General features: G+C 40.9%; 1 protein-coding gene across 9 annotated transcripts in view; it reads left to right on the top strand.

Moving 5' to 3' along the window:
• ARHGEF28 (Rho guanine nucleotide exchange factor 28) overlaps window positions 1–15,832 on the top strand; it is a 133,729-nt gene that overhangs the window by 48,212 nt on the left and 69,685 nt on the right. For 6 of the 9 annotated variants that reach the window (XM_053408014.1, XM_053408013.1, XM_053408012.1 and 3 more), the window contains exons 8-9: window positions 2,957–3,009; window positions 4,499–4,547. The exons of 1 other annotated variant lie outside the window; for it this stretch is intronic. In XM_053408014.1, the coding sequence (XP_053263989.1) occupies window positions 2,957–3,009; window positions 4,499–4,547 (102 nt within the window). Of the gene's footprint in view, window positions 1–2,956; window positions 3,010–4,498; window positions 4,548–14,434; window positions 14,573–15,832 lie in introns of those variants that run through there. 2 more of the 9 variants (XM_053408019.1, XM_053408018.1) reach the window with 1 other exon arrangement.

The following is a 15,832-nucleotide window of genomic DNA, read 5'->3' as shown; positions in this document are numbered from 1 at the left end:
TGCCAGAAGAGGGCAGAATTCCACTGATGCTATTTCAGTGTAATATATATATATATAGCTCTTTTCCTGGTAGCTTTGATAATGAAGATTTTGCCTCTCTAATTTTGAGGGCATATTTGTAATTTCGTGAGATTCACTCCTATCACTTCGAAACTCGATTTTCACAAAGCAGAACTGATTCCATCAAGATTCTGCGTGTTTGCCGCATTGTCATACATCAGAGTTTTTGTAGACTGATGTCCACAAAATATTATAACGTAGAAACCAACAGGGGAAAATAACTCATAGTTATTCATTTTTCATCATTTGCGTAGGAATCTTCTTCACTTTACATTCCTTTAATGCAGTAGAAAAAAATTATAGGACATATAAAGATCAGCCTGCGGATACAGACACAACACATGTTAATCAGAAGCAGGCCTCACAGTGGGACTTAAATTTACTTGGGTTAAGTGTCTATAGAAGGGCAGCTTTAGATGTTCTAACTAGAGATGGTCCTTCATTTGGTTTCATAAAGGAACTATTTTGGATCAAAGGAGATATGAAGCATTATTGCAGAGAGTCAGTGTAAGTTGTAAAGGAGGCTTGCCTGACACCTTCGTTGCATATCTTTAGGCACCAGGTGAATATGTTTCTCTATATCCAGGCCTTTGACTGATTACCATTCTATGGCCTTTTAAATATGTTTGGGGGTGTTATTGTTTTGTTTTTGTTTTGTCATGTATTTTGTATTATGTTGTGAACCACCCTGTGATATTCAGATGAAAGGCAGTATACAAATTTCAATGATGATGACAACAACATGTATGGTCAATGGTTAGTGATTATGGGATGTTGTCCAGCAACATCTGGAAGGCTTCAAGGTCACCATTTCTGTGTTGTTTCTTTCTTAGAAACAACACAGAAGTAATATGCTTAGCAATTGTTTTCCCCTTATTATGAGAGTGAATCTCCCATAATTTAATCACGTCCAAAATGAGTGAGGCTGAAATTCCAGTCATACACTTTTAATTAACAAAACACTCTGTTTTACTAAATGAGTCCTTTAAGGGAGAGGAAATCTGAGACAAATAGCAATTTGGTTTAGAATTTAGTCCTCAGGAAAGTATTTAGAAGAACTTAGTAAACCATTCTCTGTGCAATAATTTTAAAGTTTAGCATTTTCTTTTTTGTCTGCAAGCACTCTTTATCTCATTTTATCCACTGTTTGTGGCACTTGTATATTACTGTGTCAGACTCTTGCAGTCCTCCCCCCCCCCGTCTAGTTGGTGGATATAAAAGAAAAAGAATAAAAAGCTTGTTAATGCTCAGAAGCATTTCAGCATTTCCCTCTGTTGCACTTCCAGCAATTTGTCACTAGCAATTCTTTTTGGTGCTTTTCTTGCGTCTTGCCTTAGTCTGCCACCTTCAGGCTTCTGGAGCTGGGAGAGCAAAACTGAATCTGTCAGTGTTTAGGAGGGAAGCCTGAACACAGAATAAGATAACAAGTCTTCTGTCCACTACATATGGATGGCAGAGCAGTCTGCATTCACCCCTTGTTGGCTTGCCAGTTGGGTGATTCTACATTGTAGAATATGATTGTTAGATGTAAACCTTCCTGTAGCAGGCGATTGCTAAGTGACTGCGGTGCCTTGAGTTCAGGGACACTATAAAAGGTCTAGTCTTTAGAAATGATGCTATTGGCTGTTGGCTCTGAGAAAAACACATTGTGGGGAAAAATTGAATACACTATCATGAGTATTTAATTTTGTTGCAAAAACATAGGTCAGGAAGTTGATGTAAAATGAAGCAGTGTTCAGAATGGAGGTAGCATTCCTCTGAAGGAAAGGTACGAGTGCTTTGTTACTGTGGATCAAACAAGGGCTGAAAAATCATACACAGACACTAAATTACTAAAACGATCACCTGTTTTTATAAAGCAGCACATTTCAGCTATTTTTTAGAGCAGCTTTTCATGTTATAAACAGAACTTCCCTCTCTTCTCCAGGTCTTTGAATTCCCAGCATTTTTCTTTGGATATTGCATAGGAAGTTGCAAAGAAGCAGTATGATTCACTTGGGCTTCCTCCCCCTGCCTGCTTTTATATAATATCTGAAAGTGTTGCTAAGAGTATTTTTTAAAATAAAAACGATAGATTTCCATCCCATGAAACAAGAGAAGTATAATAAAAAATGACAAAAAGAAAAAATATTTGTTTGCTTAATAAAATGTATATACCGCTTGATTGTAAATAGTGGTTTACAAAACCCCCCACCAAACATTAAACAAGGTATCAGTGAAGTTTATTCATTTATTTTTAAAAACTCCATTTATTTTACCTACTCACATAGGTTGTAGGGTGAACAGGAGATTACACAAAATGTGTTTAGGCACAGAATATTCATGTCTCTCTTTCATAATGCTGGCACTGTCTGTGGCTGGAGGAAAATGAATTAAATATGGATTTGGTGCAGTATGTCCTTCCTTCAGAGTTTTGAAAAGGAGCCAGGAAACAAAATAATACTGTAGTCACAATTGTTCCCTGTAGTCAAAGGGAAAGAGTTAGCTTTTAAAATGCATGAAATTGCCTTCCCTTTTTTTTCTTCAATAATAAAATCAGGATCCCATGTGTATTATAAAATGCCTGTGGCAGTCTGTGCAGTTCGACAAGTACATATTAATCCATAAGGCTAGTTTAGGGTTCAGCATGTATTTTCACAGCACGCCCCTTTAAAGGGAAAAAGAGAGCTTGTTTACAGTCAGCCCATTAAAACAGCACAACAGCTTGTTGAAGAAATGTCTAGTATTTCAACCACAGGCATGCTACTTTGGGAGCCGTACTTATATCGTAAAAGAACATTGTTAGGTCTATGTATATCCTTCTATTTCTCACTTTCATTGTGTTTGGGGGGTGGAATCAACTTCCGCAATTGGCAACCACCAAATCCTAATGGAAGAACGGATTCTCTTTAAACAGATCCCATGGACTTTGTTTGTGAAGAGCCAGCTTTCAAAAATGAAGATTCAACGGTACAGTTCTATTATCATTTTATGAATGGCTAAATCCACGGAGGTTCTTCTACAGCATCTTCCAGGATTGAAAATGAAGTTGGCTTATGCCTTCCAAACAGCAGTTCTTTCTATTCTTCTTCCAAGAGAAATATCTAAGCTGCCTGAGTAATTTCAACATTCAGCCAGACAGTATGGTTTGCTATGGGGGAAGAAGTAATTTTATTTTTATTTTTTGCCTGGGATACAAAGCTACGATAATTGTGACCAGTCATATTTTAGTTGGGCATATATGCTGCAGGAATAGCCTCTGAGAACTAGGGGCTTTTATGACTGCAGCTCTGTTCTGCAGAGACTTCTATTTATCTTGTTGTGACATAAAGTCGATGGCAATAATTTACTATGCCCAAAATCAAACGTGCTGTCTTACTGATGATGAATGCAGTTAACTCTGCTTTGTGGGAGAACTAATGAAACACAACCATCTTATTCCATGCGTCTTAGAATACGTGTCTCTGTGGAGCTGCTTTGTATTTAGTTGGACCCCCCTCAATGGCACTCCTTTGTCTTGAAGCTCAACATATTTCCCTGTTACCTGTGATCCTTTTTCTGCTGGTGATTGCATTGCAAACAACATGTTCTGTCACTCAGCTCTAGTCCTTTATTTTCTGTAAGAGTGCCTTGCCTTCAGTGGTGGCTGGTGGGGCAGAAGGCAGGGAGCCCAGACGGTAGATTGAGCCAGAGCCAATGGCAGGTTGAGCCAATTAATTCTAGTTCCATCTTCCATCCTCTTCCTTGCTGAGTTCTACAAGGGCAACACTGTGATAAAGGAAGGCAAGCAGGCAGGGACTGGCTTAGGGGAGACTGGTTGCTGGGGCAGCACCAGACTTGCCCTATTGGACTAGCCTTCACAGCTTGCATTTATGGTCATTTGATGGTTGCCCCTAGTTAACCAGAACAGGTATCTCCAGCAGGCCTAACTATGGGCTGGATTCTGGCCAATGTGTTTGCATCTGACATGGGAGTGAGTGGTTCATAGGAGAGCTCCCATGTCTTTAAATAACACTGGGGAATGAATTAGACTACACAGGGAGCAGATGGCTCTGATGTTCTGTGGTCTGCTTTGATTTTGTTTTCTTTTTGAAAGTAAATTATAGGTTGTTCGCCTAAAAGCTTTGGGATGTGTTTTTTCTTTATCTGATGCCTATAAAAGAAAAGAGCTGGTCAATGTCACCCCCCCCCCCCAGTGACAGCCCCCTGCATTATTTGAAATAAAAAATTCCCAGTGGCCCAGAATAATGGTTGAAGCCCTGATTTTTGCTGTTTGGGAAAATTAGGAGCTTACTAAGACAGACGATCGTCTTTTATTCTTTGTGGGTGGTTTTGCATGACATTAAAAAACAAACAAACAATGAGTGTTTTTGAAATACAGTGAGTGTTTTTTGAAAAACACATTGCATTCTGAAATTTTCCAAGCTGGAACAAAATCTATTTCCCATTTGTTTTGTAGTTTTACAAAGATCATGTGATTCAGCCAAGTGAAAATGAAGATGATTTAGGTAAGGAACAGCTGTGTTTTTTCAGTCCCCTCCCCCAATGCCTTATAATCTTCTGGTTATCACTCTGGTGACAAGGAGTTGCAGGTTTGGAGATGCACTACAGAGACCTGTCTCCCTTCTCTGTCTCTCTCCCCCTTTTTCCAGCTGCCTTAAAGGACCAGTACCTTGCTGTATGTTTCTGGGCTGACCACCAGGGGGAAGGTGTTGTGTCTCCGGGCCTCTTCATGTTCCGACTTCCAGCCTCCATTGTTTTCTTTCCTGGTTCAAAGTGGAGGCCGGCTCTGTCCTCAGCTCTGCTTGCAAGACAGAAATCATATGGGAAATAAGGCGCTCGAACAGAGCATGAGCTGAATGCCTCCTTATGGATGCTAATTAGCAGTTCTGTGCAATCTCACATTTAAGCATGTAAGATTAGACCATTGTTGTTTTTTTGTTTAAGCTATTTTCAGTCACAAGAGACCAGTGTGGTATTAAGCAACATATTAATGGCTCATTTCAAATATTAACATAAATGCTCGTTTACATATTTTTCAGTTTTGAGAGATCAGATTCATTGAAGGTATAATATATTTGCAAATTTGTGTCTCCTTCTGAGGCGGATTGGGAAGGTTTCTCTGCCTGCAGGAGCCTTGCCTGCTGGGTTTGCATGGCAACGGGAGCAGGGGTGGGTGGGGGCACTTGTGGGGGCACCGCTCCTCAGGATTCTACCACCTAAGGCGGATGCTTCAGTCCACCTCATGGGCAGGCCGGCCATGGTAAGGCCTGACACAGAGGGGAAGAGTTGTCTCCTAACACCTCTCCATCCCTGGACTCATCTGGTGCAAGCAGCGCAGAAGGCAGTGTGTAGAAGTTCTTAAAAGTAACTGAGCTGTTGCAAAGGAGTAGGGCATGGTGATGGTTTATTTGTAATGGAAAATATGCCGCACATCTTTTAAGCTGAGTTGTTCCTTAATAAAAGATGAATGCTGCAGTATTATCACACCAAATAGATTGACGGTTTTTAAAAAACAACATTGTTTTGGGTTTCTTTCTTTCTTTGGGCATTGTTATATAAATAAGCATAATTGTTTTGGCAAGCAAAGAGCACAGCGGGCGACAGGACTGGGGGGGAAATGGAAAGATGACAATAATCAGGGGAAAGGAATGAGGAAAATGAGAGATAATGGCACCAGGGGAATGTCCAGAGAGAAAGGAACAAGAGAAATAAATAAACTAGGGAGGGATAGGACAAAGTATCTGTGTCTATGTCATAAAATTAATATTACAAGTCAAGTTATTATAAATTGTAAAGCTGATAAGGCTCTCCTCTTCTTCTGCATTACTGTCTCACTTAACAGAACATCTTTTGATTAGAAGGAATTAGAAATAATATTAGGAATTGAAGGCATCTTTTGAAAAGCTTGTCAAGATCTCTTCCATTGGATTAACAGTCTGCTGTTATGACCTTCCATTGCAGACAACAGCAAGACTTTTCTGCCAAAAGGAAACTCTTTATACAAGGAGGGCACTATTCATTTATACAAATGCAAGAAGCCCCTTTTGTTTTACTTCAGGTCCTTTATTTTAAGGGTTGTTTTCCTCCTATGTAGGGATCTGGAATAAGACACAACTTTTCAAAAAATGGCCTTAGGCAGCAAAAGATCTTGAGCTAGCTCTGCAAAACAGGGACGCTCTCATGATCTCTGATTGTTGCAGCGACATCACTGCCTGTAGTCTGTTGCCACATTGTTATGCCATTACACAATGCAGGAAGTTATGTTCTGTAAAGAATCAAGTTATAAACATACAATTGTTTTAGTGACATATCTTTGCTTTTACTCATATATAGAAAGTTGTAGTTCAGCGGTAGAAAAATCTGCTTTGCACAACGAAGGCCCTAGATCCAATCCCTGGCGTCTCCAGGCATGACTGGAAATGCCCCCCTTCTGAAACCCTGAAGAGCCACTGCCAATCAGTGTAGATCAGAGGTGAGCAACATCCAGCCTATGGGCCAGCCTTGACTTGCCAGGGAGTCAAAATAGGCCTGTGGGGCCATTTTGTCCAAACCGCTCCCACTTGCTCATCCGTTGATGTCACCTGTGACACCAGCTGATGAGTAGGAGGATAGAGTTAATTCCTGCATCAGCTGTACATCCCCTTTTTCTCACCAAGGAACAGGCATGCGCAGCTAAGGCAGCAAGATTACACTCCCATGCATCAGCAGAGGAGCAGGGCTTAAACCTTGCTCAGTTCAGCAGGATTCCATGCAAACGCCTTCATGATTGTTGCAAATCCATAACTACAGAATAAGAAGGTATCTTGTGTGGGGTCTTTTCTGTGAGGGTTCTGCAGAGACTGAGGGAAAAGAGAAGACGTTAATTTCTGATTTAATTCACTGAAATGAGCTAAGTGTGAATATTGCTCTTAATTGGTGTATTAGGAAATTTTCTTCCATTTTTTTTAAACCTATAAATACCTATACCTACTTTAGGTGAGATTTTTCTGTTCTGTGGGTCCATTATACATTGATTTGCATTGATCTCTTCATCGGAATTGCTTCCTGCCATGAATAGTTCTGTGTAGGATAGGTCATGTTGCTCAATGTTGACTACTCTTCCTTGCACGGGTGAGGCTCTTTGGTCTAAACCACTGAGCCTCTTGGGCTTGCTGATCAGCGGTTCGAATCCCTGCGACGGGGTGAGCTCCCGTTGCTCCGTCCCAGCTCCTGCCAACCTAGCAGTTCAAAAGCATACCAGTGTAAGTAGATAGATAGGTACCGCTCCGGCAGGAAAGTAAACGGCATTTCCGTGCACTTTGGTTTCCATCACGGTGTTCCGTTGCACCAGAAGCTGTTTGATCATGCTGGCCACATGACCTGGAAAGCTGTCTGTGGACAAACACTGGCTCCCTCGACCTGAAAGCAGAGATGAGCGCTTTAACTTAACCGACCAGGAGCCCTTTACTTGTACGTTCTTCCTTGCAGCGACGCTTCAGAATCTTTCACACCAGCTGCATCATAGAAATGGCAAGTCTTGATCCGGGGACCTCTGCATGCAAAGTTCAGGCTCTGCCACTGAGCTATGGTCTTTGGTGTGTGCTTCTTTGGTGTGTGCTTTCTGAAGCTCAGATTACATGTGAGGTGAGATGATGATACATTGAACTGCATCCATTTAGAACTGAGATAGCCAGTGAGGTGCCCTGCAAATGTTTCAGACTACAACTCCCATCCACCCCAGCCAGGATAGCCGATGGTCAATAGCGTTGCAGTCCGTAACATGTGGAGGGCACCATGTTTTCTACCCCTGGTAATAGATTGTGGGTAGGGAATGTAGCTAACACAGTGGCTGATGAAGAACTCTTTCCCCCGTTGAACTAGTTTAGCTTGCAGAGAGTTGGGTAGCATTCACAAATGGACAACCTCACAATGGCATTTCTGCAGTATTGGAAAACAGGAAGTTTCCTTATGTTGAGTAAGAATTTTGATCTACCTAACTCCGTGTCATCTGTGTGGATGGCAGTGGTATCAGACAGGAGCCTTTCCCAGCCAGGGAATGACCATGGGACATTCTGCATGCAAATCATATGCTCTGTACCACTGAGCTATGACCCTTTCCTAGGAAGACCAAGAGGGCAGAGATTGGATAGTGGCTTGATTTACTACTAACTTTTATCTAAGTGCTTGAGACTAGGAGTCGTGGAAGATTGCACAGTTGGCTGTACACAACAGTATAATAAGAGCAATATGTTTTTAAAAGAAAAAATGACTGCCCTCTCTCGCCCCATCCTAAGGCTGAGGATGTATGCACAATACCTATTTTCAAAGTTGTTTTAACTGGAAAAACATTCATTTTCCATTTCTTAAAAAATTTAAAACGTGTTAATGTGAAGTATCTGCTGAAAAATAAGGAAGGCTGGGGGAGCGGACAGTTTTAGATAATAGCAGCCTGGCGTACAGAGTTACATTGTTCAAGTGACCTGGCAGCTGATGTTTTTTATTTTGCTGAGCTCCCTGGCTTGTATTACCGAGGAGGTAAGAGATTCTGCCGGCCACAGCTTGCACTCCAGAAGATAAAAAGCACCGAGGCCAAATTTTTGGCATGCTTCATGGTGTGACCAGGGTAGCAGCAGAAAACTTAAAGGATTGTGTCTTTTGAGTTTTTTGGTTTCCTCAGTAATTCTAGTTTAATCGCTCAGCACTCTGAGCTATTCAACAGAATGGTCTGCTGCACTTTGTGCACCTCTGGGGTGGCATTGAAATTTGTGTAAACTCATGGTTTCAGTACTGTATTGTATTTTCTTACCTTTATTTCCTACCCGTGATACAAAAAACTAAATCTGCTTCCCTCCTCTTCGAGTAAATCAGTTAATCCGTTTTAAAATGTTATGGGTTTCCCTGTCCCCACTCCACACAGAAGTCCTGTGTCATCCTTACACAAATGAAATACTTGTTTACTTCTCATTTGGTTTGGAAGAGAGTTTTAGGCTGCAGCTCTAACCATGAGCTACTCAGAAATGGGTTACACTGAATTCTGTGAGGCTTACTGCCAGGTAACTGGAGTTAAAACTGCAAACTTAGATAGCTGTGCCTCAGTCCAGATAGTGTGGAAAGTTGTTTTGTAGAACAAGACTGGGAACAGATGGCTGAAAAGGGGCTTAGAACAGGCCATTTTCATGGTTTCCTTTGGGGTATAGGGGAGAGCTAGCAAGCCAAGAGGAATCTTTATGTGCAATTGGCAAGCAGCAGAGCAAAATAGGCTTGTTGAGCACAGGCTCCTGCTCTGTCTGTGCCAAGAGTCTTTCTGTAGCACATTTAGTTCAATGTATGTTGATACCCCCCTCCCCACATAGAGATGTTGACACCTGCATTGGTGCCATTCTGATTTCATCTTTCGCCTCTCTTACACACTGGTCCTGTTTCAGAGTTATTAATGGAATCGGCTCTGGAGCTTCCAAGTCCTGACATGCTTATATTTTCAAAACAATGAAAACTGTTTTAAAATCCAGAATGTTACAGTGGAGTTTGTGAATCTTATGCTGCACTATATGTAAAATAATCAATACGGGGAGTTGGGTTGCAAGAAAGCAAGTTTTGGATTGCAGAGAGACCTGAGAAAATGCTCTCTTTTATTGTCTGAAAATTTATGGTTATGCAAGCGTAAACAGAGCTTAAAGAAATTATTTCCAAGAAAAATATTAAGTGGGCACTTTATGTTCTCTCTTTTCTTGGCTTCCTTCAAACCTCAACACTGAAGAAAAGAGAGGTGAGTAAATGATGAAGAAACTGTAGCCATGCACAGTTTGGGTTCCCAGAACTTTACTAAAAACAACTTCAGGAGTGTTGCATAAAGAATCCTTTTAGTCAGATAATTCAGTCCACTTCTTTGCCAGGCTTTCATTCCCTCTCTCCTTCCATCACATATGTGAAAATACCCCGAATGAGAATGTATGGGAAATAGATAATCCATAGTTCTGATGATATCGTAAAATAATGGAAATTAGCCTCCTTCCCTCTCAGTCATTCCTTCGTGTCAAGTTCGTAGTTTAGCACTAACCAGGGTTTGCAGCTATGATTAGTGCTTGCCCTCTAAACCAGAATTGTAATCCAGGCTTTGAAATTGGCTTCTAGTTCTAACTTAAGGACAAATGTTAACCATGGTTTGCAGCAAACACTGGTTAGCACTAAGCTGCAAACTGAAGGTGGAGGCACATTTTGAGAGAGGAATTGAAGCTCATTTCAAAACCTTGACTTGGAGGGTCATCTGAACAGAGCCAATACCTTTATTGTATATAGTAGCTGAGGTGTTTCTGTTCATGTTCCCTATCTTTTCTACTTGTTCATATTGTGTTTACCTTTGACTTACTGACTTGTATTAAATATACATAAATTATTCTTTTTAATTGACCTTAACATTTTGAGCTGCACTATTCTAGAGAGCTGGCTGTGTCAGCAAAAAGGCCCACCCACTTAAAAAAATATCCATGGGGGGGGGGGAGACTCCCTTGGCCCCTATAGAGCTGGCGCCTATGCAAGGAGGCCAGGACCAGCTAAAACAGCTGAATTAGCTTCATGAGTGGGACCAACTTGATCCTACATTTTTCACCTCCTTCTGGAAGCAGATGTTGAATTAGGGTCTAGGATGTTGAGTTGGGGTCTAGGGAAATGTTGGAAGCGGTTTTCCTGTTGTTGGAAATAGCAAAATGCTCATAATGAGGCTAAATCAGAGCTGAAACTACAGGGAACTGGTCTGAACTAGAGACTGGATCGCTTATGCAACTGTGCCCTTGATTCATGCTGAGAATATTATGTAACTGCAGTGGAATATGCCAAGGCTTGTTCGCAGGATGTCTAGTTAATCTTGAGTTTGTTGAATAGAATCAGAGAGTGACAATAATTGATGCAGACCTGAAAATCATCTAGTCCACTCTGCCCCAAGGCACGATCCTCCATGCTGCACATTTAACAACATTGTGCACTTAATTCCACAGATTTACAAATTTAATCTTTAATGCTGTAACCTACCTTCTCACCCTGCCTTCTCAAGGTGTTGTTCAGTAATGGTGCAGCTTATTCTGATAATGCAACCAGCAAGAGAGTGGAGGAAGCAAGGTGCTCTGTGTTAAAAAAAAAATCCTGCCCGGAACAAGAAATTATTTGAGCACAGTATTTGTTAACCTGGACCAGAGTGTTCTTGCCATGATTCCTTTAAAGTAGGAGTGGAGGACCTCCAGCCCACAGGCCACACTTGGCTCACCAGTTCTCCATTTGGCCCATGAGACCATTGTCAGGAAGCCAGGCTTATTTGTCCTACACCACAAGTCAGCTGATGGGTGGTTGGAGCATGGCTTGCGGAAGGAGGGGAATCCAGAGCACAGCGCTGAGAGGGAGAGGTGAAATCCCACCCCCGCAGGCCCTCAGAGCACACCTAACATCACTACAAGTAGGAATGAACCTTGTTGAGAAGACCACACTGATTGGACACACAGAATTTATAAAATTCTGGGATTAATAATGGGAACAGTTAACTCCCATCATTTCATTATTAACATCGGCTCTATGCTCCATTTAAGTAGGAAAAGGACTGAATATGATATGTGAGGGCGGGGCGATATATGCTTATGGATTTAGTTATAGAAGGTAGACGTAATTATATAATGTAAAATGTAACATGGATTAAATGCTCCCTGCCATCCCTCCCCAAGTATTTACAAATTGCAAGTCAAGTTCAGGAAACTATAAATAAATATTGACCTGGCTAGAAGATCTGAGTAGCTCCTATTACTTCCCTTTGCAAGTAAAGAATATTTTGATGGAGATTGTGTTTACAGGCAAAAAGACAAAAGAGGAAGGGATTGGCAAGTGGTGGTTTTGAACTTGCAGTGGATGTACTTTGGTGAAACTGGGCCAAGGGGTAGACAACTTTTACAAATAGCTGTGCCAATGGTTGTATGCTCTTTCTGGGATTAGTTAGATTGTGTCGGCTAGAGATGTACTCAAACGAGTGCATATTTTATACAGTACACGTATCATAGACTTAGAGCAAGGCTGAGTTTATATTACAGGGACATTGTTAGAAAGATCAAAGACATAGTGGGGCACAGTATGCAATTAAAACTCTCCTGCAAATCTCTTTGGTTACCTGAAGCCCTATGTTCTGAAAATACATAAAAATCTGAGCAAGTTGCTGATAACAGCACGTATTCTTTTAGCAGTGTATGGGGTGGGGGTGGGGGGAGGAAAGTTTTACCTACAATAGAAGAATACTTGTACGGAGTCTGGCAAGCTATGTTAATGAATAAGCTGACCTTTCGGCAAAGCATCCATGGGAAGGAACAAAACCGACGGGATACTCGGTTGATCAGTGGAGACCATTTACTATATACTGCTAGAACCAAATAGCCCAATGCCAGCAAAAATGTTGGAGATGTATTGTCAGTAGGGTACTATTTTTGGTAACAAGGTTTTTTGTTTTGATACATTGTATCTGTTGTTTTGCAATATTTCCTAAAAAAAAAAGTTTCAATAAAAGATTCATTCTTCCCTGAAGGGAGCAAGGTAGATTATTATTATTATGTTGTTGTTGTTTAGTCGTTTAGTCGTGTCCGACTGTTCGTGACCCCATGGACCAGAGCACGCCAGGCACTCCTGTCTTCCACTGCCTCCCGCAGTTTGGTCAAACTCATGCTGGTAGCTTCGAAGACACTGCCCAACCATCTCGTCCTCTGTCGTCCCCTTCTCCTTGTGCCCTCCATCTTTCCCAACATCAGGGTCTTTTCCAGGGAGTCTTCTCTTCTCATGAGGTGGCCAAAGTATTGGAGCCTCAGCTTCACCATCTGTCCTTCCAGTGAGCACTCAGGGCAGAATTCCTTAAGAATGGAGAGGTTTGATCTTCTTGCAGTCCATGGGACTCTCAAGAGTCTCCTCCAGCACCATAATTATTATAGGATTATTAGATTATTGTTATAAGATTATTATAGGATTGGTCAAATTGATGGAGTATAAGGCTACTGCCATGATGGCTGTGCTTTGCCTCCACTGTCAGGTGGCTCAGAGAATGGCCTGAAGGTGCATTTAGTGAACCTGTGAAAAACAAGCAGAGTGAACTGAGACAATTAAAACTAAAAAAAATAATAATCAATTTTATGTAATAATAACCGTTTTTAGCACAGATTTTAATTCCTGGTGCCACCTTCCAAACCATCTTTTTAACTGTATCTCAATTATTTGATACTAGCGAGTGTTTCACTGATCTGGAATGTTAACAAGTTCATATGCCACCTTCTTTTCTGAATTGATCCCCATATGCACATTCTCCTCCCTGTTAGGCAGAACACAAAAATGCACACAACGTGAGCTGACTTTCCATGGACTTTGGTTAAAAACAATAACAAGCAGTGGACTTGTTAGTTTTGTTTCTGCTTTTGTGTTTCCACATTCAAACCATAAAAAACCCCCAAAACAAAACATGCAGTTTGTGTAGCGTTAACGATGGGGGAGGGGTAATGAGTTTCTGCTGAATACTAATTGCTGATGAGTTGTTCAGGGAGACTGCAGTAAGAATGGGAGACTTGTTGTAAATTAGTCACTAGCTCTATTGTAGACTGCTGGGAGGGCAGGCCAGTTCTGTAAAGGTGCCAACCTTACCAAAATCTTTCGGGTTCACTGTCAAACTGAGAGTTACTGTGAACAGAAAGCAATCGCTTTCACGGCATGCATTTTTAGAAAAAGAATGTCTCAGGTGGGTCCTCTGTCCTTGTAATAGTAAGAGGGAACTATGCCCCCTCTTTAAATTTAGGAAGGATAAGAATTCCATCATTTAGCTGCTGCTTCACCCACAAATGTCTCTGTTCTACCAATGCTATAAATTCCAAAGGGAAATTGTTATGTGTGTGGCAGGAACAGAAGCCAGGGAAAACTGTGGCTTTCACAGACTGACTGTAGATTTTGCCTTTGGACTTCCTTGATTCTATATAAACCTCAAGGCTTAAAATAATTTTGCATACTGCAAACCAAATACAGGTTAACATTTTAATATAAAGAAAAGCTTCTGTCTTTTGTTATCTATTTGAGAGAGAGAGTCCGAGAGAGAGAGTTCGCCTTCTCTCGCAACTCAAATTATTCTTCATTTACATTTGGAAAATGAAAAGGTGAGTTAATGATTCATTGGCACACAGTGACCTTTCCTATAACTGCAGTCCAGGATGCAGTAGCCCCACTGCAGGCTGTTCAGATTTTGACTTGGCTGTGTCTGCCTTAATATTTGCCCACATACTTGACGCTTGCAGAGAACAGACCCCAGCTGCCTCTCTCTCTTTCTTGGTTTAGTGGGCAATTGGATCCTTCCTTCTTGGGTCTTTTTATTTTCTGTCACTTGACTTGCTGCTCAACACAACAGCAGCAGCAGCAGCAGCAGCAGCACTCTCTAAAGAGGTTTTTGCTCAGCCAAAATAAAACTAAAAAATGGACTCGGATTCTGATGCACCTTTTAATTACTCTTGGCCATCCTTACCTAAAATGAGAATTAGAAAACGGACATCCAGACCAAAAGGTAGACAAAAACTTCTTTACTTATTAATTTACTTATCTCTTAACTCTTCTTGCTGGTTCATTTTGTTGTTAGTCACATGCAGGTGGGTATAAAGAGTTTAGCATTTTTCCTTTTCAGAAAAGGCTTTGAGAGATTGTCTGTGTCCCAGATACACATTGGTTTGAAGAACAAAATACCTCTATCCTTATGAATTTATGGATGCTCTCTGCTTCATTTTCCAGCAAGTAAATGAATTGGTCTTCTGCTAGTTCTTTAGCTTCTGATATTTCTGCTATGCATGCACTCTGATCATAAACATATTTATTTGGAAGGAACTTTCCACAGTTTCAGTGGAACTTACTTTAAAGTAAGCAGTTTTGAACAAAGAAAGCAAAAACAAAACATATGCCAGAAGTCTTAGGAAAGGATGTTCCATACAGATACAATTTGTGGAAAGTTTTCTATATGTGACTTTTTGTTTTAACTATTCGTTGTGTTGCATACAGGGTTTGCTAAAAAGAGAGCTCACCTAATTTTCAGAATACCTAATACATGAAACAATCAATGTATTCTCTCTTTCTGTCTCTCTGGTGGCTGCTTTCTCTACTTGGAAATTCGGGTTCTAGATTGTTGTAATTCTTAAGTATTTTGCATAGAAATAATGACAATTTTATAGGAAGATGTATTTTTGAAAGCTGATAAATACCAAAATACCAAAAGCCTACTTTACTGTGATAGAATGAGAAGATAGAAATGAAGAGTACAAACTCTTGGGGATTTTTTTAAAAGTAAGATTAAGAAGAAAGCAACCCCACACACCCATGCATAAATATGTTGTGTAAATATGTTTGTTGCAGTGAATAAACTTTGAATGTTGACCTTCACATGTGAATGTTAGCATATATTAAAAAGACACTGACAAAAGCATAATGTTATTTTAGTTAGATGCTGTAGCTTCTGTCTCCATCAGAAACATGAAGGTTCTACCGGCCAAACTAGGTATGACCTTGATTGATCAAGAGATCCAAAGCTGGATTTCCCAAGCATTTTGCAAGGGCAAATGCAGCTCTCTGTGTGAGAGAGATTTGAACTGGGCCATGGTGGCAGGTTTTATCTCCTGGCTACCCAACCCATACGCCATTCATCCCATTATGGGAAACTAACAAGTACCAATATATCAACTCTGAATGTGGATATGGAAAATAATGGGAAGATGCAACATGCACTGTGGCTGCTGCTGGGGTGGGGAAAACCCCTCAAGAGATCCATTTTTAGACCTCC

This window comes from Podarcis raffonei, chromosome 11 (genome assembly GCF_027172205.1).
Source record: "Podarcis raffonei isolate rPodRaf1 chromosome 11, rPodRaf1.pri, whole genome shotgun sequence".
NCBI classification, from domain to species: domain Eukaryota; kingdom Metazoa; phylum Chordata; class Lepidosauria; order Squamata; family Lacertidae; genus Podarcis; species Podarcis raffonei.
This window is presented reverse-complemented; position numbering and strand designations above follow the sequence as displayed.